Genomic DNA, 27,241 nt, shown 5'->3' on the forward strand with positions numbered 1-27,241 from the left:
CAGCACGATTTAGGTATGGGTATGGGGGAGTGTGGAGTGGAGGTCCAGGGGGAGCCCTAGCTGAACTTTTGCACCCGGGCCCCTAAGCCTTTAGATACGCCCCTGGACATCATCATCCTACTTTGCTGCACTCTGTGCAGTGCTGAGCGTCTGCCTCCCTTCTCCTCTTCTCTGCTTCCTCTCTGGCTGGTCACACTTCCGGCCGAGTGATTAGTGAGGTGTGGCTGACAGTATGACTAGCCGGTTATGCACTGAATGTGGATTTGTGTATGGAGGAGGGTGGCCTTAGAGGCCCCTTAGTGTAGGGTTCCGGTCGCTATTGCGACCCCTGATGGTACGCCTATGGTTGGTTCATAGGCGTATTTTGTGTGCGCATTTTGGTTGCGCAAATAAAATAGCAGCAGAGTGCACACATTGAAAACATCACTCAAGTATATGACTCCCCTCTATTGACTTTGGTCTTGTGCAAATGTAAAAAAAAATCGTTTGTCCCAAAAATTGTGCACTATTTGTAAAGAAATGCTTGTGAATAAAAAAAAACAAAAAAAAAAAACTATAATTTTTCATTGACATAAGTATTTACACCTTGTAGTCAATACTTCCCTTCACAGATATAGATAAAAATTAATGACGTTTATTAAGTTATTTAAAAGGACATGGGTTTACACTAACAAGAACACACACACAAATGAAAAACAAGAACAAGGAGAAACCAAAGAATAGGACCCTGGTTTATAGTAAACTGGGAGATTCAGCTCTTTAATGATAGAGAGGTAAGTATATTTATCCCTTTTGGTGTATGATTGAATAACCTTGCAGGATTAGTGTGGACATAGCTTGTTGAGGAGTGGATGATATCCAGTACGTCAGATCTAGATACACCGTTCGTGTTGGGATATCCTCAAACCCAGTATGTATATGTCCTTAAATGATTGAGAAAGAAATATCAATCTAGACCTCTATTTGTATACTGGATCCCCAGTGGTGCCACATTAGTTTGAAGGTTGTTTTACCCGGGGTCTGGTTATGGTGCACTTAGATAGTATTGACCAGATCCCACAAAAACACACTCTTTAAATACCAAGATTGGCTCTGGCGTATGGTAGGTGGAAATTTACCGATTAACCGTTCGCCAAAAGGTAATGTAGTGGCGTCTAAAAAGTAGACTTATGCTCGGAGATAGGCTCGACGCGTTTCCCTATCCAATTTATTGGATAGTTCCTCAGGAGCAAAAGGTACGTATACCATCAATACATCTTTAGTCCTTTTACTGTGGACCATTCAAGACCAGGGTTGGTAAAAGAGAGAATTTCTCAAAAATAAATTGATTTTTTGATGAATTATGTCACCGATTTCTTGTTAAAAGAATGCCAAAAATTATATAGTATGCATTCCAACTCTTTCTCTTCTGGCTAGGTGTACCCCTCAAATATTCACATTGGCTGTTAAGCCGATCGGTTTTTTGGATATAACCGTCGGTCCCATCAGTCATTAAGTGAAAATAGACTAGAGCCAAGTAACCCTTGGTATATATCAGTGGTTCAGCAGGAAATTGTCCTAGTCTGAATTAACACCGATATGACCTTGGTTTTCTATATATCTGAATGCTCAGTCTTTTAATTAAGCTATTGAGAGGTTGCATAAGCAGGGCCCCCACAGGTTAGTGAATGGCACCTGTTTTATCGGTGATATGGCTATCTGTCAGTTTCTACATAGCCAAAATATCACTCGATAATAATACTGCAATGTTCAGAGGGCAGATAGCAGAGAAAAACCCAATTGGCAGTTACAGGGTTAACGCTCGGCAGAGCAGTTGCAGTTGTAATTACAAGCTCAGCAAAGCAATTGCAGAAAAAGCCTAGACAGGAGGACAGCACCACCCCTAGAGATTAGCCCCATCCACAGTCAGATGGGACCTGGGTAAGTGGTCCAAATAGGGAGAGCAAGAGATAATGCCTGCGGCTCTGGTGGTGAGCGGCCGGCTATAAGGTGGTGAAGCTAATGTCAGGGGTTTTAAAGGGATCACTCCTCCTCTAGAGGGGAGGAGGAAGGACTGGGTGGCCTATCAGAGCCTTAGGTGGGCGGTCCTATCTGCGCTTGTATACTTCTCAATATATGTATCTGTCAGATGTTCTTACTTATTGATTTTCCAACACTGTATTTTAGGGCAGGGTTACCGGCGACCGAAACCGCAGAATCGCTGCAGTCGATCGCCGCTACTGCCACCCGATCGCTATCCACGCTAACGGTGTTGTCGCTTCCGCGTTCCACCCTGGAACGCTCAGCATGATGCGTAAATTACGTCATCACGCTAATGGAACGCCTCTTGGTGTAGCGCGGTGACGTCGATAACGTGCCGCGTCACCGTGGGCGTGGTCGAAGCGGGACGTGTGAGGTGACAGCGCTCCAAGCTGGAACGCATTGCACGTAATACAGTAACGTCACCACGTTGAATGGATACCAGATAGGCAGCGCCGCAGCTACGTTACCAATGTGTTCCAAGCCGGAACGCATCACGTGTTGCGCCGGCTCCGTCACCATCGCTGACCTCAAACACTTGGAGAGCGCTATTGGTGACGAACAGCCTCATACAGTGGGCGGGGCAAGCTGGTCCAGGTGATGTATAGAAGCGGACCCATCGGTGGAATAACGCCAGCATACGTTATAGCTCATAGTAAGTTGTAGAGAGTATATATATAGAGGCGGAGTTTCTGATGTTGATCATAATCAGGCAATTTAGGCTATGAATACGGGATTACTATAGTATTGTTACTAAGTCTCCAGATATAAACCCTTTTTTTATGCATCATAATATAATATAATAGTTTCAGCACTAGCTTAGTCAGATGTAAATCCAATCAGATTACATTGATGCCTATTTGATATGTCAGAAGTCATAGATATAGGTGCCTAATATTTGAATATACATGGACAATGCCGTAGGGTAATACCTTACTATATCAATTTAAAGGTCCAGTAAGTAGTCATATTTTGAGGAATTAGGTAGTCAAAGCTTATAGAAAACAGTTGAAATTCAGAATTGCGTTGAGGCCGTCCGGTTTAACTGTGTTTAATCTAAAGATCCAACTGGCTTCCTTTTGCAGGAGTTTTTTATCAATATTCGCGCGTCTTGCATTGGTTCGTAAAAGTTCAATGCCTTGAAATTTTAAATCTTTTACTTCCCCATTATGGACATCGCGAAAATGATCTGCAAGTGGGGTCGATTCGCCTCGGCAAATGTTGCCCACGTGCCCCAGGATACGCCGCCGGAATTCTTGGATGGTCTTTCCGACGTAGTTCCTGGGGCACGGGCAGGATGCCATATAGATGATGTTACGTGTTTTACAATTTATAAAGTCACGGTTTTGATAAATCTTGCCTGTGCTTGCACTCGTGAATGTGTTACTCTTGAGAATAAATTTGCAAGCTACACAGTTATGACAGGGAAAGGTCCCGGATGGTTTCTGACTAGTAAGCCAGTTCTCCTTAGGCTCTGTTGTCAGATGACTCTTCACTAAATGATCCCTGATGTTGTGTCCTCTCCGGAATGTGATCATCGGATCAGATGGCAGAGTTTCTGTAAGATCCGGATCGTTTTTAATTATACTCCAATAATGTTGGAGTATTTGTCGCACTTTATATGTGTCAGTATCAAAGGTTCCAATTATCCTTGATATCGGAGTCTCATCTCTTGTTTTATGAACAAGCAGATCCCGTCTTGATTGTTGTTTTGCATATTCATATGCACTCTCGATGATATTACATGGGTAGTCCCTGTCCAGAAATCTTTGTCTTAGGCCCATGCTTTTCTGTTCAAACTCATGGTCATCAGAACAGTTACGTCTAACCCTCAAGAACTGTCCTTTTGGGATACCGCGTTTAAGGGCAAATGGGTGGTGACTATCCCATTTTAAAAGGCTATTCGTCGCTGTTGTCTTTCGATGAAGTGTGGAGGAGATAGTACCATCCTCTCTTTTAGATAACCATAGGTCTAAAAAGGCTACCGATTCCAAATTAATCTCTGCTGTCAGTTTCAGATTTAAGTCATTGATGTTAAGTGTATTTATGAAACTTTGAAGAGATGTTTCGGTGCCTGCCCATAGAATCAAGATATCATCTATAAAGCGTAGCCATAATATGATTTTGTCCGACCACTCATTGTTGGTATAGACGAACTTTTCCTCCCACCAGCCCAGGTAGAGATTGGCGTACGATGGGGCACATGAAGTCCCCATCGCCGTCCCCCTGGACTGGTGGAAGTACTTCGTATCGAAAAGAAAATAATTGTGGGTTAACACAAAGGACAAAAATTCCAGGACGTGATGACTATGTTGCGAGAATTGGAGACCCCTTTGTTCAAGAAAAAATTGAGTCGCTTGGATACCTCCTGTATGAGGGATGGAACTATAAAGAGAGGATTGAGTCCCTTATGTATTTTAGGAAGGGCATAGAAAGTCGCAATGGTCGGATGTTCTGGATAGATAAAGTCACATACTATCCTCTGACCCCACTTTACGCTATCAGTTGGAACTCAGAAATCTTTTACAAAAGGCTCTTGAAGCTAAATGCATTACTCAAAAAGAATGTGACTTTATCTATCCAGAACATCCGACCATTGCGACTTTCTATGCCCTTCCTAAAATACATAAGGGACTCAATCCTCTCCGTGGAAGACCTATAGTCTCCGGAGTGAATAATCTTACACAAAATTTAAGTGTCTATATAGATAAAATCTTGAGGCCGTTCGTCACTTCACTAAGGTCCCATGTACAAGATACTACAGATGTTCTCAAAATGCTGGAGGGAATCACTGTTGATCCAGATACTCTTCTCGTGACTCTCGACGTGGAATCTCTTTATAGTTCCATCCCTCATACAGGAGGTATCCAAGCGACTCAATTTTTTCTTGAACAAAGGGGTCTCCAATTCTCGCAACATAGTCATCACGTCCTGGAATTTTTGTCCTTTGTGTTAACCCACAATTATTTTCTTTTCGATACGAAGTACTTCCACCAGTCCAGGGGGACGGCGATAGGGACTTCATGTGCCCCATCGTACGCCAATCTCTACCTGGGCTGGTGGGAGGAAAAGTTCGTCTATACCAACAATGAGTGGTCGGACAAAATCATATTATGGCTACGCTTTATAGATGATATCTTGATTCTATGGGCAGGCACCGAAACATCTCTTCAAAGTTTCATAAATACACTTAACATCAATGACTTAAATCTGAAACTGACAGCAGAGATTAATTTGGAATCGGTAGCCTTTTTAGACCTATGGTTATCTAAAAGAGAGGATGGTACTATCTCCTCCACACTTCATCGAAAGACAACAGCGACGAATAGCCTTTTTAAATGGGATAGTCACCACCCATTTGCCCTTAAACGCGGTATCCCAAAAGGACAGTTCTTGAGGGTTAGACGTAACTGTTCTGATGACCATGAGTTTGAACAGAAAAGCATGGGCCTAAGACAAAGATTTCTGGACAGGGACTACCCATGTAATATCATCGAGAGTGCATATGAATATGCAAAACAACAATCAAGACGGGATCTGCTTGTTCATAAAACAAGAGATGAGACTCCGATATCAAGGATAATTGGAACCTTTGATACTGACACATATAAAGTGCGACAAATACTCCAACATTATTGGAGTATAATTAAAAACGATCCGGATCTTACAGAAACTCTGCCATCTGATCCGATGATCACATTCCGGAGAGGACACAACATCAGGGATCATTTAGTGAAGAGTCATCTGACAACAGAGCCTAAGGAGAACTGGCTTACTAGTCAGAAACCATCCGGGACCTTTCCCTGTCATAACTGTGTAGCTTGCAAATTTATTCTCAAGAGTAACACATTCACGAGTGCAAGCACAGGCAAGATTTATCAAAACCGTGACTTTATAAATTGTAAAACACGTAACATCATCTATATGGCATCCTGCCCGTGCCCCAGGAACTACGTCGGAAAGACCATCCAAGAATTCCGGCGGCGTATCCTGGGGCACGTGGGCAACATTTGCCGAGGCGAATCGACCCCACTTGCAGATCATTTTCGCGATGTCCATAATGGGGAAGTAAAAGATTTAAAATTTCAAGGCATTGAACTTTTACGAACCAATGCAAGACGCGGGAATATTGATAAAAAACTCCTGCAAAAGGAAGCCAGTTGGATCTTTAGATTAAACACAGTTAAACCGGACGGCCTCAACGCAATTCTGAATTTCAACTGTTTTCTATAAGCTTTGACTACCTAATTCCTCAAAATATGACTACTTACTGGACCTTTAAATTGATATAGTAAGGTATTACCCTACGGCATTGTCCATGTATATTCAAATATTAGGCACCTATATCTATGACTTCTGACATATCAAATAGGCATCAATGTAATCTGATTGGATTTACATCTGACTAAGCTAGTGCTGAAACTATTATATTATATTATGATGCATAAAAAAAGGGTTTATATCTGGAGACTTAGTAACAATACTATAGTAATCCCGTATTCATAGCCTACATTGCCTGATTATGATCAACATCAGAAACTCCGCCTCTATATATATACTCTCTACAACTTACTATGAGCTATAACGTATGCTGGCGTTATTCCACCGATGGGTCCGCTTCTATACATCACCTGGACCAGCTTGCCCCGCCCACTGTATGAGGCTGTTCGTCACCAATAGCGCTCTCCAAGTGTTTGAGGTCAGCGATGGTGACGGAGCCGGCGCAACACGTGATGCGTTCCGGCTTGGAACGCATTGGTAACGTAGCTGCGGCGCTGCCTATCTGGTATCCATTCAACGTGGTGACGTTACTGTATTACGTGCAATGCGTTCCAGCTTGGAGCGCTGTCACCTCACACGTCCGGCTTCGACCACGCCCACGGTGACGCGGCACGTTATCGACGTCACCGCGCTACACCAAGAGGCGTTCCATTAGCGTGATGACGTAATTTACGCATCATGCTGAGCGTTCCAGGGTGGAACGCGGAAGCGACAACACCGTTAGCGTGGATAGCGATCGGGTGGCAGTAGCGGCGATCGACTGCAGCGATTCTGCGGTTTCGGTCGCCGGTAACCCTGCCCTAAAATACAGTGTTGGAAAATCAATAAGTAAGAACATCTGACAGATACATATATTGAGAAGTATACAAGCGCGGATAGGACCGCCCACCTAAGGCTCTGATAGGCCACCCAGTCCTTCCTCCTCCCCTCTAGAGGAGGAGTGATCCCTTTAAAACCCCTGACATTAGCTTCACCACCTTATAGCCGGCCGCTCACCACCAGAGCCGCAGGCATTATCTCTTGCTCTCCCTATTTGGACCACTTACCCAGGTCCCATCTGACTGTGGATGGGGCTAATCTCTAGAGGTGGTGCTGTCCTCCTGTCTAGGCTTTTTCTGCAATTGCTTTGCTGAGCTTGTAATTACAACTGCAACTGCTCTGCCGAGCGTTAACCCTGTAACTGCCAATTGGGTTTTTCTCTGCTATCTGCCCTCTGAACATTGCAGTATTATTATCGAGTGATATTTTGGCTATGTAGAAACTGACAGATAGCCATATCACCGATAAAACAGGTGCCATTCACTAACCTGTGGGGGCCCTGCTTATGCAACCTCTCAATAGCTTAATTAAAAGACTGAGCATTCAGATATATAGAAAACCAAGGTCATATCGGTGTTAATTCAGACTAGGACAATTTCCTGCTGAACCACTGATATATACCAAGGGTTACTTGGCTCTAGTCTATTTTCACTTAATGACTGATGGGACCGACGGTTATATCCAAAAAACCGATCGGCTTAACAGCCAATGTGAATATTTGAGGGGTACACCTAGCCAGAAGAGAAAGAGTTGGAATGCATACTATATAATTTTTGGCATTCTTTTAACAAGAAATCGGTGACATAATTCATCAAAAAATCAATTTATTTTTGAGAAATTCTCTCTTTTACCAACCCTGGTCTTGAATGGTCCACAGTAAAAGGACTAAAGATGTATTGATGGTATACGTACCTTTTGCTCCTGAGGAACTATCCAATAAATTGGATAGGGAAACGCGTCGAGCCTATCTCCGAGCATAAGTCTACTTTTTAGACGCCACTACATTACCTTTTGGCGAACGGTTAATCGGTAAATTTCCACCTACCATACGCCAGAGCCAATCTTGGTATTTAAAGAGTGTGTTTTTGTGGGATCTGGTCAATACTATCTAAGTGCACCATAACCAGACCCCGGGTAAAACAACCTTCAAACTAATGTGGCACCACTGGGGATCCAGTATACAAATAGAGGTCTAGATTGATATTTCTTTCTCAATCATTTAAGGACATATACATACTGGGTTTGAGGATATCCCAACACGAACGGTGTATCTAGATCTGACGTACTGGATATCATCCACTCCTCAACAAGCTATGTCCACACTAATCCCGCAAGGTTATTCAATCATACACCAAAAGGGATAAATATACTTACCTCTCTATCATTAAAGAGCTGAATCTCCCAGTTTACTATAAACCAGGGTCCTATTCTTTGGTTTCTCCTTGTTCTTGTTTTTCATTTGTGTGTGTGTTCTTGTTAGTGTAAACCCATGTCCTTTTAAATAACTTAATAAACGTCATTAATTTTTATCTATATCTGTGAAGGGTTTCAAAATTCATATATAGATTTCTATACCACTGTGATTTCTTGTAGTCAATACTTGGTTGAAACACCTTTTGTAGTGATTACAGTCTTCAGTTTTCTTGGGTGTGATACCTCAAGGTTTGCACACCTGAATTAGGGGATTTTCTGCTATTCTTCTCTGCAGATTCTCTCAAGCTCTGTCAGATTGGATGGGGGCCATCTCTGGACAGCCATTTTCAGGTCTCCCTAGAGATGCTTGTTTGGATTCAAGTCAGGGACCTGTCAGGGCCACTCAAGGAAGAGTCATAGTTGTTCCTTAGAGATGAGCGAGCACCAAAATGCACGGGTACTCGTTACTCGAGTTGAATGTTTCGCGATGCTCGAGAGCTCGTTTAGAGTAATGAACCCCATTGAAGTCAATGGGCAACTCGAGCATTTTTGTATATGGCTGATGCTCCGCGTAGGTCTTCACTTGTGAAACTCTGGAAAACATCCGAACGTCATGGAAACACCACAGAAACGGATAGGGAAGGGCAGGGGCAGCATGCATGGCTGCATCTCAGGCTCCCAGGTCCCACTATTAAGCCACAATAGGGCTAGAGTCTGCCCCGCCCCCCCCCCCCAACAATTTTTACTTTGGACAAACCCTCATTAGCAAGGGACACCTTAGCTAAGCACCACACTACCTGCAACCAAGGACAATCACTGCCTGTGGGTCACACTGCTGCCTCTTCTCTTGGGTTACATGCTGCCCAACCCCCCGCACAACCCTGCGTCCAGCGCGCACACAAAAGTTTCTCTGCGCAGCCTTCAGCTGCCCTCATGCCACACGCTCGCTTCATAGCCACACCACCCTCATGTCTATTTATAAGTGCGTCTGCGATGAGGAGGAACCGGAGGCACACACTGCAGATGGTTGGCAGGGCCAGGCAGCGACCCTCCTTGAAAGGGGTGGGGGTCGATAGCCCACAATGCTGTTGAGAATCGATGATAAATTGACGTACGATCATCATTCCAGTCCCGTGCCACCTCCGTCACAAAATTGTCAGGAGCCGCAAACATGGGCATAAAGGGGACTCTGGTGCCAGCCCAGCACTTCTACACATCTCCACAATGCAGCAATACACTGTGTGGGAAGTATGTGAGCGGGCCCTTGGTCAGGCTCGGTCCCACACCTTGTGTGGCCCAAGGTGCCTAGAGTGACATAGCAATGGGGAATCCATGTGTCCACACACTACTTATTCTGTTTGGGTGCCAGATACCTCATCGACAACGCAAGGGGAAAGCCATCTGCACTCTGCAGCCTACCCAAGTCAGTCAGTGTCTTTGTGCCAGACAGGTTAAACACCACTATGGGAAGTCTGTGTGCACCCATAGCATAGGTGAGGCCTAGGCAACCCAAGACATGAACCATTAAGAAATCAGTGTGTCCAAACATGGCAGACTTTCACTGCGCCGAGGACATAGGCCTCTGCACAAACCCTCACCAATCGCGGGCATAGAGCGGATTCCGATGCTAGTGCAGCTATAAACGTCTCATTAGTGCAGTATCGCTCTTCTTGTTTGGCCTAAAGCAGCGCCCCGGATTACTGTGGTAACGCGAGAGAAAATGCATATTGGCCTCGGCCCACAATTCATGCCCTAGTCAGTCAGTGTTTTTGGGCCAGATAGGTAAAACACCGCGATGGGAAGTCTGTGTGCACCCACAGCATAGGTGGGTCCTAGGAAACCCAAGACATGAGCCATGAAGAAATCAGAGTGCCCAAACATGGCAGACTTTTACTGCGCCAAGGACATAGGCCTCTGCACAAATCCTCAGCAATCGCGGGCATAGAGCGGACTCCCATGCTAGTGCCGCTGTGAACGTCTCATTAAATCAGTTACATTTGCTTTCACCACTCCAAAGACTGCATTAACCAGGAAGAAGTTCCACAGGCCCAACCTGACGCTCTTGCATTTCCCCCGGGACATAGGCCTCTGCCCACACCCTCAGCAATCGTGGGCATGAAGCAGACTCCAATGCTAGTGCAGCTGTGAACGTCTCAATAGTGCAGTATCGCCCCTCTTGTTTGGCCCAAACCAGTGTTTTGGATAACTGTGGTAACACGAGAGAAAATACATGTTGGCCTCTGCCCACAATTCATGCCCTTCTCAGTCAGTGTATTAGTGCCAGATAGGTAGAACACCGCGATGGAAAGACTTAGTGCACCCATAGTATTGACAGACCCCAGTAATATTCTTGTAGCAAAGGTGTAAGCAGACCCCAGTAACATTTCTGTAGCAGAAGTATAGACAGACCCCTGTAACATTTATGTAGCAGAAGTATAGCCAGACCCCTGTAACATTTATGTAGCAGAAGTATAGGCAGACCCCTGTAACATTTATGTAGCAGAAGTATAGGCAGACCCCTGTAACATTTATGTAGCAGAAGTATAGGCAGACCCCTGTAACATTTATGTAGCAGAAGTATAGGCAGACCCCTGTAACATTTATGTAGCAGAAGTATAGGCAGACCCCTGTAACATTTATGTAGCAGAAGTATAGGCAGACCCCTGTAACATTTATGTAGCAGAAGTATAGGCAGACCCCTGTAACATTTATGTAGCAGAAGTATAGGCAGACCCCTGTAACATTTATGTAGCAGAAGTATAGGCAGACCCCTGTAACATTTATGTAGCAGAAGTATAGGCAGACCCCTGTAACATTTATGTAGCAGAAGTATAGGCAGACCCCTGTAACATTTATGTAGCAGAAGTATGGGCAGACCCCAGTAACATTTCTGTAGCAGAAGCATAGGCAGACCTCAGTAATATTTCTGTAGCAGAAGTATAGGCAGACCCCTGTAACATTTCTGTAGCAGAAGTATAGGCTGACTCCTGTAACATTTATGTCGCAGAGGTATAGACAGAGCCCAGTAACATTTCTGTAGCTGAAGTATAGGCAGACCCCTGTAACATTTCTGTAGCTGACGTATAGACAGACCCCAGTAACATTTCTGTAGCTGAAGTATAGGTAGACCCCTGTAACATTTATGTAGCAGAAGTATAGGCAGACCCCAGTAACATTTCTGTAGCAGAAGCATAGGCAGACCTCAGTAATATTTCTGTAGCAGAAGTATAGGCAGACCCCTGTAACATTTCTGTAGCTGAAGTATAGGCTGACTCCTGTAACATTTATGTCGCAGAGGTATAGACAGAGCCCAGTAACATTTCTGTGGCAGAAGTATAGGCAGACCCCTGTAACATTTCTGTAGCTGACGTATAGACAGACCCCAGTAACATTTCTGTAGCTGAAGTATAGGTAGACCCCTGTAACATTTATGTAGCAGAAGTATAGGCAGACCCCAGTAACATTTATGTAGCAGAAGTATAGGTAGACCCCTGTAACATTTATGTGTCAGAAGTATAGGCAGACCCCTGTAACATTTATGTAGCAGAAGTATAGGTAGACCCCTGTAACATTTCTGTAGCTGACGTATAGGCAGACCCCTGTAACATTTCTGTAGTAACAGTATAGACAGACCCCTGTAACATTTCTGTAGTAACAGTATAGACAGACCCCTGTAACATTTCTGTAGCTGAAGTATAGGCAGACCCCTGTAACATTTCTGTAGTAACAGTATAGACAGACCCCAGTAACATTTCTGTAGCTGAAGTATAGGCAGACCCCTGTAACATTTCTGTAGCTGAAGTATAGGCAGACCCCAGTAACATTTCAGTAGTAACTGTATAGACAGACCCCTGTAACATTTCTGTAGCTGAAGTATAGGTAGACCCCTGCAACATTTATGTGGCAGAAGTATAGGTAGACCCCTGTAACATTTATGTGGCAGAAGTATAGGCTGACCCCAGTAACATTTATGTAGCAGAAGCATAGGTAGACCCCTGTAACATTTCTGTAGCTGAAGTATAGGCAGACCCCTGTAACATTTCTGTAGCTGAAGTATAGGCAGACCCCTGTAACATTTCTGTAGCTGAAGTATAGGCAGACCCCAGTAACATTTCTGTAGCTGAAGTATAGGCAGACCCCAGTAACATTTCTGTAGCTGAAGTATAGGCAGACCCCAGTAACATTTCTGTAGCTGAAGTATAGGCAGACCCCTGTAAGATTTATGTAGCTGAAGTATAGGCAGACCCCAGTAACATTTCTGTAGTAACAGTATAGACAGACCCCTGTAACATTTCTGTAGCTGAAGTATAGGTAGACCCCTGTAACATTTATGTGGCAGAAGTATAGGCTGACCCCAGTAACATTTATGTAGCAGAAGCATAGGTAGACCCCTGTAACATTTCTGTAGCTGAAGTATAGGCAGACCCCTGTAACATTTCTGTAGCTGAAGTATAGGCAGACCCCAGTAACATTTCTGTAGCTGAAGTATAGACAGACCCCAGTACCATTTCTGTAGTAACAGTATAGACAGACCCCAGTAACATTTCTGTAGGAAGACTATAGGCGAACCCCTTAAAAATTGGGGTACCATGAGTGTAGGCAAAGGCCGGAAAAATTAGTGTACCAAGAGAACAAATGTACCCCTGAAAAATTGCTCAACTGAGAGGGCAGGTGAAATATTTTTTTTAAAGATACAGCTTGCTGTTGCTTACTTTGTAACAGAGCCTGGAGGCAGCCCTGTTAAAAAAAATTGGTTCATGTTAATGTATAAATACTTTTAAAACATCACTCTCGTACCCCTTTCCTCTTTGGGAATGAGAGTGGAAAGGTTCTCCTTATACCATGGGTCCAAAAGGTTGTGCACCCAGTAATCCGTAGTGGCCAGAATGCGTCTAACGCGAGGGTCACGAGAAAGGCAGCTTAGCATGAAGTCAGCCTTGTGTGCCAGGGTACCAGTACGCAAGACATAGCTGTCCTCACTAGGAGGATGATTTTCAGGATCCTCCTCCTCCTCCTCCACAGCCCATACACGCTGAATGAATGAGAGGCAAGCAGCATGGGTACCCTCTGCAGTGTGCCCAGCAGTCTCTTCCTCCTCCTCCTCCCCCGGCTCCTCCCCCTCCCCCTCCTCCAAAAAGCGCTGAGATATAGACATGAGGGTGGTCTGGCTATCAAGCGACATACTCTCATCCCCCGTCTCCTGTTCCAACCGCAAAGCATCAGCCTTTATGCTTTGCAACAAACTTCTCAGTAGGCATAGCAGAGGGATGGTAACGCTAATGATTGCAGCATCGCCGCTTACCATCTGGGTAGACTCCTCAAATTTTCCGAGGACCTGGCAGATATCTGCCATCCAGGCCCACTCCTTGGTAAAGAATTGAGGAGGCTGACTACCACTTTGCCGCCCATGTTGGAGTTGATATTCCACTATTGCTCTACGCTCTTCATATAGCCTGGCCAACATGTGCAGCGTAGAATTTCACCGTGTGGGCACATCGCACAGCAGTCAGTGCTCTGGCAGATTAAACTGATGTTGCAGGGTCCTCAGGGTGGCAGCGTCCGTGGTGGACTTGCGGAAATGTGCGCAGATCCGGCGCACCTTTCCGAGCAGACCAGACAAGTGTGGGTAGTTTTTCAGAAATCGTTGAACCACCAAATTGAAGACGTGGGCCAGGCATGGCATGTGTGAGTCTGCCGAGCTGCAGAGCCGCCATCGGGTTACGGCCGTTGTCACATACGACCATGCCCGGTTGGAGGCTCAGTGGCGAAAGCCAGAGATCGGTCTGCTCTGTCAGACCCTGCAACAGTTCGGGGGTCGTGTGCCTCTTGTCACCTAAGCTGTTTAGTTTCAGCACGGCCTGCTGACGCTTGCCCACCGCTGTGCTGCCGCGCCCTACCGACTGCTGGCGACATGCTGCTCACACTTCTTAATTGCGAGGTAGAGGTTGTGTAGGAGGAGGAGGGGGAGGGTTTGGAGGAGGTGGCATAAACCGCCGCAGATACCAGCACCAAGGTAGGTCCTGCTATTCTGAGTGTGGGTAGGACGTGAGCGGTCCCAGGCTCTGACTCAGTCCCAGCCTCCACCAAATTCACCCAATGTGCCGTCAGGGAGATATAGTGGTCCTGCCCGCCAGTACTTGTCCACATGTCCATTATTAAGTGAACCTTCACAGTAACCGTATTGGTGAGGGTGCGTATAATGTTGCGAGAGACGTGCTTGTGCTGGGACGGCACACCGGGAAAAATAGTGGCGACTGGGGACTGAGTAGTGCGGGACCGCCGTCATCGCCATCATGTTTTTGAAAGCCTCTCTTTCCACAAGCCTGTACAGCAGCATCTCCAGGCTGATTAATTTGGTAATGTGCACGTTTAAAGCTTGTGCGTGTGGGTGCGTGGCGGCGTACTTGAGTTTAGCTCCAATGCTTGTGTTAGCGACAGCTGAACGCTGCGCTGAGAGACATTGCTAGATGGAGTGAAGGACAGTAGAGGTGAGGGTGTGGGTGCAGGTCAGGAGGCGCTCATGCCTGTGTCCTGGGAGGGGGATTGGATCTGTGTGGCAGGTTGCGGCACAGGGGAAGAGGCAGTAGTGTTACCCGCAAGCGGTGAACAGCCTTCGTCCCACCTTGTGGGTTGGTTGGCCATCATATGCCTGCGCATGCTGGTGGTGGTGAGGCTTGTAGTGGTGGCTCCCTGGCTAATCTTGGTGCGACACAAGTTGCACACTACAGTTCGTCGGTCATCTGCCCTCTCACTGAAAAACATCCACACCTTTGAAAACCTAGCCCTCTGCACGGAGGCTTGCCATGATGGGGTGGTTTGGGAAACAGTTGGGGGATTCTTTGCTCTGGCCCTGCCTCTACCCCTGGCCACTCCACTGCCTCTTTCAACCTGTCCTGCTGCTGCACTTGCCTCCCCCTCTGAAAGCCTGTACTCCAGTAAGCTTAGCAAACCAGGTGGGGTCAGTCACTTCATCGTCCAGCTGCTCTTCCTCTGAATCCTCTGGGCGCTCCTCCCTCGGTCTTACTGCCCTTACTACTACCTCACTGACAGACAACTGTGTCTCATCATCATCCTCCTTACCCACAAAAAGCCCTTGAGACAGTTGTCTGAAGTCCCCAGCCTCATCACCCGGACTCTGGGAACTTTCCAAAGGTTGGGTATCGGTCACGACAAAGTCCTCAGATGAGAGAGGAACCAGTTTTTCCCACTCATGGCAGTGACCCAAGAACAGTTCCTGGGAGTCTTCCTGCTCATCAGAATATGTCATTTTCATGGAGTGAGGTAGCTGGGGGGAAGGAGGAGCAGCAGCCAGAGGATTCACAGTAGCAGTCCCTAAGCTGGGAGTAGTGGACTGCGTAGAAGACTGGGTGGTCCATACATTGCTGGATGTATTTTCTGCCATCCATGACAGGACCTGCTCACACTGCTCTGTTTGTAATAAAGGTCTACCACGTGGACCCATAAATTGAGATATGAAGCTAGGGGCCCCAGAAACTTGCCTCTCTCCTAATCCCGCAGCAGACGGCTGTTATTCACCTGGACCAGGAACTCGGCCTGTGCCCACACCCTCACTTGGACGTCCGCGTCCACGTCCTCGACCCTTACCCCTACCCCTCATCATGGCGGATTACGAATAGAGCAGGGGCCAAATAAATTATCCCACTGTACAGCACTGACAACTGGGCCTTAATTCACCGCACACAAAGACTTGTAGATAGCAAAGGGTCTATGCTGTGACTAGAAAAAAGTAACCCGCTGTGTTGCGCTTATACCTAGCTGTAACTTACTGCTCGCAGAGACTTGTAGATTATAGAGGCTGTGTGGAGGGGGAGAAGACTCTAAAGCCAGTGGATAGTGCTGGTAACTGCGGCAATCTCAACCCCACCAATGGAAATTGTATTGTGAGACGCTCTGCACAGCGGCTGAGCTGAAATACTTTGCAGTGGCCCCGGTAATATAACGGTGCTGTTTTACAGGAGACCGCTGTCTAATTCACTGCAGGCACAGAACGGTATTAATAAGTTAGGTCGCAGCTGCAGGCTAGGAATTATTTGCGTGCACTTTCACGCTGAGAGCGGTATTTTAACGCACACTTCAGACAGAAAAAAATATTACGGAAGGCTGCAAACAGGCCTAGCTGCGTACAACTAAAATGGAAGCACTACAACTCCCAGCAGCCACCAAGTTAAAATGCACAAGGTCAGATGCAGCCCAATGAAGGAGCTTTTGGTTTTTTGCCACAGAGGATAGGGACTGTATAGTGTATATCACTTTCCCTGTAGCAGTGGCTGTGGCACTACACTGTTAGTCTAATTCACTGCAGACACAGAACGGTATAAATAAGTATGGAATTGTTTGCGTGCACTTTCACGCTGAGAGCCACTCACTGCAGGAGGTGGGATAGGGCTGGAACGTCACAGGAGGAAGTTATAATGCCTTCCCTGCATGTCTATTGGCTAGAAAATGGCGCTAAACATGCGGGGAAGGAAATGGAATTGACTCGAGTACCGTGTGGTGCTTGTCTCGAGTAACGAGCATCTCGAGCAGCCTAATACTCGAACGAGCATCAAGCTCGGACGAGTGTGCTCGCTCATCTCTATTGTTCTTCCATGTAAGAATAATGAAGGCTGCTGGCTCTTGAGAACTTTCAGTGCAGCAGAAATGTATTGTAGCCTTCTCCATATCTGTGCCTCCATACAATTCTGTCTCTGAGCTCAGTGGCAATTTCTTTCCTTCTCTCATAGCTTGGTTTTGTCTCTGACATGCATTGTGAGTTGTGAGATCTTATATAAACATAAAATGATGTCCAATCAACTGAATTTACCACAAGTGACTCAAATCAAGGTGTAGAAACATCTCAAAGATGATCAAGAGAAATGGGAGGCCCCCAGAGCTAAATTATAAGTGTCATATCAGAGGGTGTGAATACTTATGTCAATACGAAATATATTAGATTTTCCTTTTTTTTTAAATTACAAAGATATTATTCAAAAAAATAAGAGGCACGGCCCATTTAAAGAAGTTGTCTGGTTACTGGACAACATTACTCCTATACCCCAACTGTGTTAAAAGAGCAGAAGTTAGCCCTCACCTGCCATGGTTATCCAGCACTGTAGCCATATCGTCCTCCAGGCATTTATTGTGGAGATAATGTTACAAGAAGTCACCTGGCCGCTGCAGCATGACAGTCTGTTCTCATGGCATCAACACTCACATCTTGGATGCCATGATACCAGCAGTTCAGATTGACTATGCTGCTGCTTCTGATTGGCTGCAGCATTTGGGTGACTTTCTGTGACATCACCTCCACAAACACCAGGACAATGACAGGGCTACAGCGCTGGATTCCCCAGGCAAAGGAAGGGTGAGTACTACTCTTTTTGTTATTTTAATTAGTGAAGAAAGAAATGTGATGGGTGTAGGCACAGCTGACCGAAATATAAAATTCAGGTGTACCAGGCAGAGAGGCAGAGCTGGTACACCATGCGCATACTAACAGCTAACACAAGGTGTATCCCCAGCTGTAACTAAGGAAGGGTTGTTGTCCCATAATGCGTCTATGCTGGTTTAAAAAAAGAAAGAAAAAGAAGCTGAGCTTACTTTCTGTATTGTACTGAATTTTATACTTCAGTCAGTTGAGCCTACACCCATCACATTTTTTTCTTCAATAATCCATCAGAATAGTCTGAGCTGCCAGTGCAACTATCATTGAGTTGGCTGCACCTGAACAACAATGTCTTCTTCCACGACCCACCATCCTAACGACAGAGAAGAATCACATCTTCCGCAAGTTTTTCTACCTATAATTTTTCCCAATCACTCATCCATTCAGGTAGCTCCACCCCTATTTCACCTTTTTTGCTTTTGTTATTTTAACACACTTGGTGGTATAGGGTCAATGTTCTCCAATAACGGGACAACCCCTTTAACATACTAATGTGGATAACCTTGATTATAGTAGCTATACCATTGTATGGTACATTTCATATGTTATTGTATATTTTATATATTTCTATAATTTTTAAATATCTTACAGGCTGTAGAAGATTACAACAAAATCTGGGGAATAATTTATAAAAGTGCAGTTAACCAAGATGGTCAGTCAATAACACCGATAACCAAACCATCTCAATACCAACAAGAGAAATTATTGCAGTACATCTATAAAACCATAGATCCATGTTCTATCCAGTATGTTGAAGCTCACGGTACTGGAACACCAATTGGTGACCCAATTGAAGCTGCAAGCTTAGGAAACATAATTGGAAAAAAGCGTTCTAGTGGAATGAAGCCTTTGAAGATTGGATCAGTTAAAGGGAACATTGGTCACACTGAATGTGCTTCTGGGGTTGCTGGGTTGATAAAAGTTCTTCTCATGATGCATCATGAAATTATTATTCCATCTCTACATTATTCTAAGGAAAATGGCATCAAAATCATTGAGGAATCCAATCTAGAAATTCCAACCTGCCCTGAGAAATGGCAAGAGGACAGCAAATTTGGAAGAATGGCAGGAATAAATAATTTTGGATTTGGGGGAACTAACGCTCACGTCGTTGTCAAACAATATAAACAAAAATATCCTCAATATCATTCAAAAAGACCGGTTGAACTTTTTATTTTGTCTGCAGCCTCTAAAAAATCACTTCACCTCTCTATAGAAGATACTCAACAAATGTTAAGCAAGGCAACATCCTTAACTCTGGAGAACTTGGTCTACACAGCAGCTTGCAGAAGAAGTCATCTAAATCATGAATACAGAACAGGATTTTTGGCCTCTTCATTAACTCAATTAAACCAACAAATTCAAATTGTGAAAAAAGACACTGCTCCAGCTAAATCCAGTCCCCAGATTGTATTTGTGCTGTGTGGCAATGGGGTCCTTTATAAAGGGATGTGTAAGATATTTCTAGAACTTGAGCCAGTCTTCAGGAAGAAATGTGAAGAGATAGATGAGATGATTAGAGTCTACACTCCACTTTCTGTGGTACAGTTGTTGCAGAACGAGTTTGATGATTTCTCAAGGCTGGATGTAGCCCAGTTACTGCTCTTTACAGTTCAGGTGTCATTAGTGGCTCTACTGAAACATTGGGGGGTGAGGGCTGACTGCATCCTCGGACACTCAGTTGGAGAAGTTGCAGCAGCACATTGTTCTGGAATTCTCTCACTAGAAGATGCTGTCAAAGTCATTTATTACAGAAGCACACTGCAATGCAGAGTTACTGGAGGGAAAATGTTGGTGGTTGGAAATATTAAAGTTACGGAATTGTCAAAAATAATTGTATCTTACAAGGGAAATGTTTGCATTGCTGCTTATAACAGTCCTACTTCCTGCACAGTTTCTGGAGATGGTGAAACAATAGACCAGCTCAAGGAAAAACTGACCAAAGATTACATTTCAAATGATATATTTCTCCATCTACTTGATGTCAGTGCTGCATACCACAGCCCCATGATGGATCCAATACTGAATGAGGTAAAAGAGATGCTGAGGGATTTACAAGAACAAAATATGGAAATTGATATTCTTTCAACAGTGACAGGAAAACCTGCATCCAAAGGAGATTTCACCACTGGCGATTACTGGGCTAAAAATATTTCTGAACCAGTTGCCTTTCAGCAAGCTGTAGAAGCTTCAGCTAGAGATAAAGAAAATGTCTTCTTTCTTGAAATCGGTCCTCGTAGAACATTACAAAGGAGCATAATTGAAACATTAGGAGCCAAGACAACAGTATTATCTGTTATCCAGCCCCAAAAAGAGTATGAGACCATTTTTTCTATGCTGATTGCACTTTTTGCACATGGATACAATCCTAACTGGTGTAATATATTTGAAGCCTATAAATCTGCTCCATCCACAATTCCAAGATACAGGTTTGATCACATCAAGCAAGATATTCAATTTGAAAAAATCAGACAGGGAAACCAAACCGCATTAAGTCCCAACCACCCATTAATCCACAGCATGAGTGAAGATTTCACTGAGTTCAGGTGTAAAATATCAAAAAACAATACATCCTTTATCTATGAACACAAAAACATGGGATCCGTCCTTATTCCAGGTGCACTCTACGTTGAACTTGGATTGGCCGTGGCAGCTATCAGCTTCAAACCTAAAGTGCCTTTAAGTTCTTTGGAAATCAGTGTAATGTTTTCTAGCCCCTGTGTTCTCAATCAAGATTCAGTAGACCTTAATGTCAAACTACATCGGAAACAAGAATATCAAATAATTCATTCTGAAGCTCTAACATCTCATGTTTTGGCAACTGGGAAAATAGAAACAACTAACCGAGCTCTAGACACGAGCAAACGAATCTCAACTGAACAGATCTTCCAAAGATGTTCTACTATTTTCTCTCAACAGAGTTTTTATGACCATCTCTTTTCAATTGGATTTAAACATGGGAAGATTTACAGACAGTTGGGCGATGTTTATTATGGAAAAGATCTCAAAGAAGGGATTGCCAGAGTAAAAGTGAGTGAAGATGTCAAAGAAACAATGTACGAGTACCACATACATCCAGTCATTTTAGATTGTTTCCTACAAGTGGCAGCTTGCGTGGGAACTTGTACCAAGGACTCTACAGTGGTCTTCCTTTCATCCATAGGAAGCTTGATGATTCTACAGCCTCTTCAAGATGAAATGATCATCTACATAAAGACAATAAGAACAACCCAGACGTACGTTGAATTATGTGGATGCTTTGTAGATAACAATGGTTCCCTTTTAGTAGAAATAAAAAGTGCTAAAATGGCGTTTCTGAATCAAACGGCAAACAAACAAGAGAAAACTTTTTTCCAAGTTAAATGGACGCAATCTTCTGAAAGCAGAGACATACAAGAAAACAAGTCAAATATATTGGTTTATTCTGATAATCTTGGAGTTGGCGAACAATTATCAAAATATATCCAAAATGGACTGAGCTACATAACTTTCAACAGCTGGGATTCAGATCTACAGGCAGAAAAGCTCTTTAACAGTAACTGCAAAGATATTGTGTTTATGTGGGGAGTCCACAAACCTACTGAGCAATCTCTAGGCAATCTCCCCCAATACCTAGCAAAGTGTTGTGATGTCTATCGCCAGTTAATTTTATCAGTGAGGCAAATAAGCCCCAAGCCTACTATCCGGACGGTGACCTTCAGAACTGTTGAAGGCACAGTGGATCACATCAACCCTGGATTTGCTTTTGTTGGAATGACAAGAGCTTGTGTAATTGAAATGCCAGACATAACATTTCAGCTTATTGACGTTAGCTCCTCAAGTCCCCAAGATGCTGCAGCCCTAGCCAAGGTTCTCCTAAATTATAATCCAGAGGACCATCCAGAGATCTGGATTAATGATGGTTTTATTTATACCAATGAAATAATTCCCATTGACACTGAAAAGAAAACACAGCAAATAGAATCTTTACAGCATCCTGATCATTTTACCCTGCACACCTCAGATCCCTACAAAATAAGGGACGTTTCTGCCGAACTTACAAATTCCACATTTTCTGAATTAAAGGGCAACGAAATAGAGATTAATATTGACAAAATTTGTGCCCATACTGATGATTATTTTCCTGTGAGCCTTTCAAGTTGGAAATATGGAAGTGCTTTGTATTGGACAACAAGTGAAAAGCATGAGCTCATTGCTCTGGATTTTGCTGGAATTGTTACCGCAGTTGGAAAAGATGTCAAAGAAATTCAAGTTGGAGATGGAGTTGCCGTATGTTATCCAGTTGTTGCAGCCTCCAAAATAAGGGTTCCCGAGAATGTTTGCTACTTGGTTAAGGAAGCAGCTGTATTAAGAAAGTCTCCCTGTATCTCCTTCTTTGTTTTAGCCTGGGAAATATTACATCACCAACTACCATGTGCAAAAAATAAACCACAACTGGCAATAGTGACATCAGATGCAAAGTCCATTTTATGCAGAGTTTTATGCAAAACAGCAGAACCAGCAGGCTGGGAAGTTGTCATATCCAATGGGAATATGATAAATGACAAACTGTGTGTTGCTATGGTAGTTCTTCCCACAGCTGAAGGTATATCTAGAGACGTACTCACTGAACTACCTCTTCTTAAATATGTCATTATGCTATCAAACCAGAAAACTATCAAAAATGTGATACTTTACACTAGGCAAGACATCCATGTTCATGTACTTGATTTTGATGTTGTGCTTCAGAAATCCTATCTACAGCTGTTTGCAAGTGACTTACACAAATGGCTATATTCTATACCATCTGAAATCAATATTCTGGAGTCTATCGCCCAACCACAATGCAATACATCTGAAAGGAAGAATACACTGTGCAGCTACTCAACAGTTCAGGCCTTACCTCTCCTTAAGTTAGGCAATAGTATAACCTCAAAGATTTCTGGGTCCTCATCTGCTCAAAAGCTTTTTCAGCACTGTGGTGTTTATATAGTCACAGGTGGTCTGACTGGTCTTGGGTTTGAAACTGTGAAATTCATTCTACAGAATGGTGGTGACAACGTTGTCATTTTATCCAGACGAAATCCCACTCTTGAAATGGTGCAACAAATAGCTGAGGTTGAAAAAGAAAACACAAAGATAGTCACCCTGCAATGTAACATAACTAACTATACTGAAGTCATAAAGGCCATAGATTCCATCCAAAAAATATTTCCAAGAATTCCAATCAGAGGTATCTTTCACAGCGCTGCTGTTTTTCATGATGGGATTCTGCAGAACCTAAACTTGCTCTTGTTTGAGAAAGTCCTGAGTCCAAAAGTAGATGGAGCTGTGAATCTTCACCATGCTACTAAAAACATTAAACTTGACTATTTTGTTTGTTATTCATCTTTTGTTTCATCTGTTGGAAATTCAGGGCAAGCAAGTTATGCTGCTGCCAACTCTTTCTTAGACGTGTTCTGTCACTACAGAAGAAATCTGGGTCTTTGTGGACAGTCGATCAGTTGGGGTGCCCTCAATCTTGGGGTATTACTCAACCAGCACAAAATTCATGAACTCTTAAAAGCAAAAGGAATCCTACTATTAAATGCAGAAGAAATACGAGTTCATCTAAAGAATTGTCTTTTAATAAACAATACCCACCAAACAATTGCAAAATTTGATTTTAAAGCCATGAAGAATAATCTGGTTTCTTACACCCCGGGGCTGAAGAAAAGGTTTCACAATGTTTTGTTGGATGTAAAAGAAAACTTGGAAGAAACACAGAAGGTGAGACAATCCACCCAAATAAAGTGTGAAAAACCTGAAGATTACATTTTGCTAGTAGTTAGTGAGCAGACTGGCGTGAGTGCTAGTGATATCACCATGAATACTCTTCTCAGTTCTCTGGGTGTTGATTCCATGGTCGCTATGACAATGCAGAATCGCATCTTCCGAGATAAGAACATTAGAATACCTGTGGTCAACATTTTGGATCCAAATACAACAATCTCTTGGCTGGTATCAATGCTGAAAGAAGTCGACTGTGACCCTAATGAGCTTGAAAGAGAAATAATATAGGAAACAAAACTGTGATATGGAAAATAAAAGCATCACATGTGATTTGAATTGAGTACAGTACATGGATGTGAATGATTTCTCCAGTCTTTAATAACCATATAACTAGGAGTAGCCTTCCAGTTCACCGCAGTACTACTTCAATTTGAAGAAATCCAAGGATCCATATATTTCAATAAAATGTCCAGTATATTTTTTCACTTTATTCTTAAAAATACATCCTTTACAACGTTTCAGTGACATCCAGCCGTTGTCTTGAAAAATGTCATATATGGCCAAAATTAAAAGGTTTTTAATGATGGAATGAATAAACATTGAAAATGTTACTGGAATCTGTGGTGTCTTGGATTCCTTGAAATTGGAGTAAGAACAGTAGCCATGGAGGGCGCACTAGAGCAAAGGTGGATTCAGTAATTTAAAGTGAACCTTCGGAATCGTTCACACACTTTTAGGCACAACAGTATTAACCCCTTCCCGCTGCAGGGCGTAAGTTTACGTCCTGGCAGCCTGGTACTTCCCGCAACAGGACGTAAACTAACGTCCTGGAGATAGCGCGGGATCACATATGATCTCGCGCTATCCCGCAGCGGGAGCCGGCTGTCAGTCACAGCCGGCGTCCCGCTGCAACAGCGGGGGGGCATCAGAGATGCGCCCCCTGCTGTTAACCCCTTCCCTGCCGCGATCTAAGTAGATCGCGGCAGGGAAAGAGTTCACAGAGGGATCGCGCTCCCTCTGTGTCTCCAGCCGGCTCTCGCGATGTCATCGCGAGAGCCCGGCCTGTCACCATGGCAACTGGATGCCAGACACTGGTGTCCTGTATTGCCTATGCCTATAATCGCTGTACAAGCGATAAGGCATGGCAGAGCAGTAGCTCTGCCATGCCTTATGACAGCGATAACCAGGGCAGTGGTTAAAGTCCCTCAGAGGGAAACAAACGGTGTAAAAAAAACAAAGATTAAAAAAAGAATTTTTAAAAAATGTAAAAAAAGAGTAAAAAAACCTTTTTTTTATACTTTTTCTCAGATTAGCATAAAAAAAGGTAAAAAAAAAAAAATCCCACATATTTGGTATTGTCGCATCCGTAACGACGCGTACAATAGGTTGCACATGCTTTTGACTGTGCACGGAAAAAAACGCTAAAAAAAAACGCTAAAAAACTGAGGCAAAGTGCTAATTTTTAGCATTTTACCTCACTAAAAACGCAATTAAAATGTGATCAAAAAAGCCGAATGTACCCCAAAGCTGTATGTACCCCAATAAAATCTACAGCTCGTCTCGCAAAAAATAAACCCTCATAGAGTGCCGTACATCAAAAAATAAAAAAGTTACAGGACTTTGAATGCAGCAATTTAGAAAAAAAAAAAAGATTTCCAAGAAAAAGGGTTTTTATTGCAGAAAAGTGGGAAAACCTAAAAAAAATGTAAGAATTTTGGTAGCGTTGTAACCGTACCGGTCCGCAGAAAAAATGGAATGTCTCCTTTATGCTGCATGATTAACGCTGTAAAAAAATTTTTAAAAAAAATTTATGGCAGAATTGATGCGTTTTCTCTCCCTGCTATCATTAAAAAAAAATAAATAAAAGTTTTACAATATAATTAATGTACCCAAAAGTGGCACCGATAAAAACTACAGTTTGCCACGCAAAAATCAAGCCCCCATATGGTCACGTCGACGGAAAAATAAAAAAGTTATGACTTTTGATAAACGGAGAAGAAAATCCGCCAAAAATTGTTGCGTCCTTAAGCCCAAAATAGGCCATGTCATGAAGGGGTTAATTTCCCCTCTTAGGCATTTTTACCTATGACTTAGATTTTTCTCGTTAAATAGGTGTATAACATTTCTAATATGCAGAGACATTTTCTTCTGTTTGCCCTCTCTATTATAGTGTTAGTTATTTATAATAAGAGTATTCCAAAATATAATATAAAGTGTCAGTAATATGGACACACCTATAGTCAGTGAAAGTAGATATACGGGAATATGGACACATAGAGTATATTCTTTGCTTTATATTTTATTGTGCTTCATATGGTCAGACAGGCAGAGGAAGAACACGTTTCAGCTTTCAACAGCCTTTTTCACCTTGATCTGAATGCCGCTGCCCACTTATTTAAATACTAAACTCCATTAACAATCATTAAAAATAACTGACTCATTAACCCCTTTAAAGTATATGGTTAGCTACCTATCCCATTCTCTTAGGACATTCACTTAAACCATTTCTATTGCACAGACCCTTTCACATTATAATATTGCAAGTTTGACATAACCCTTACACAATGAGAGAAAAACCTATAGTAGATTGGAAGAATTACTTGTATGCCTATTCCATGTACTATGATGATAATTATTAATGTAAATTAACTACAAATATATAAACTGTTTATTAAAAGCACTCTTCTTGGACTTTTTTAAAGTTTGTATTGTGTAATAACATAAATTCATAATGAATTACTTTTTAAAGAAATTAATAACAAAAGCCTCTTTAATGTCAACATGAAAATTAATCTTTTCAAAGTGATCTACAGTACTAGTCAAAAGTTTGGACACATCTTTTCATTTGATGTTTTTTTTTTTTTTTTAGTAGCCTACCTTTACTTTTATGATAGCTTTGTACACTGTCAATCAGTTTCATTAAGTTGTCACCTGGAATGGTTTTTCAACAGTCTTGAAGTAGTTCCAACAGATATTGAACATTAGTTGGCTGCTTTCCCTTCGCTCCGCAGTCCAACTCTTCCCAAACCACCTCAGTAGGGTTTAGTTTGGGCGATTGTAGAGGCCATGTCATCTGATGCAGCATTCTCCTTCTTGGTTAAATAACCCTTACATAGCCTAGAGGGCTTTTTGGGGTCATTGACCTGTCAAATGGTGTTTCCACTAAGTGCAAAAAAATGGCATAATATGTCGCTACCGAATGATTCTTTTAAGTGTGTCTTGAAATTTGAATAAATCAACAACAGTGTCACCAGCAAAGCACCCCCACACCATCACACCTCTGGGCCTGATTCTCGCAATCTCCTTAGAACAACTGATGTAAGATGCGTCTACTCTGCACTCTGTGAAGCATTTGTGTGAACTCTAAACTGAGGTGCTGGTAATTTACTGTTTCTGAGACTGGTAACTATAATGAACTTCTCTGCAGCAGAGTTAACTGTTGGTCTTTCTTTCCTTTCCTGGCACAGTCCTCATGAGAGCCAGTTCCATCGTAGCATTGGATTATTTTCATAA

At 43.2% G+C, this 27,241-nt stretch overlaps 1 protein-coding gene across 2 annotated transcripts in view; it reads left to right on the top strand.

Annotated features, from left to right (window-relative positions):
• The window catches only part of LOC136590900 (mycocerosic acid synthase-like polyketide synthase), a 121,451-nt gene extending 94,333 nt beyond the window's left edge, over positions 1 to 27,118 (top strand). The window contains exon 9 of one of the 2 annotated variants that reach the window (XM_066588421.1): positions 18,569 to 27,118. In XM_066588421.1, coding sequence (XP_066444518.1) covers positions 18,569 to 24,016 — 5,448 coding nt within the window. In that variant the 3' untranslated portion in view covers positions 24,017 to 27,118. The remainder of the gene's footprint in view (positions 1 to 18,568) is intronic. The other variant, XM_066588422.1, reaches the window with a different exon arrangement.
• Positions 27,119 to 27,241: the final 123 nt, after the last annotated feature.

The sequence above is a fragment of the Eleutherodactylus coqui genome, unplaced genomic scaffold (genome assembly GCF_035609145.1).
Source record: "Eleutherodactylus coqui strain aEleCoq1 unplaced genomic scaffold, aEleCoq1.hap1 HAP1_SCAFFOLD_53, whole genome shotgun sequence".
Lineage (NCBI taxonomy): Eukaryota > Metazoa > Chordata > Amphibia > Anura > Eleutherodactylidae > Eleutherodactylus > Eleutherodactylus coqui.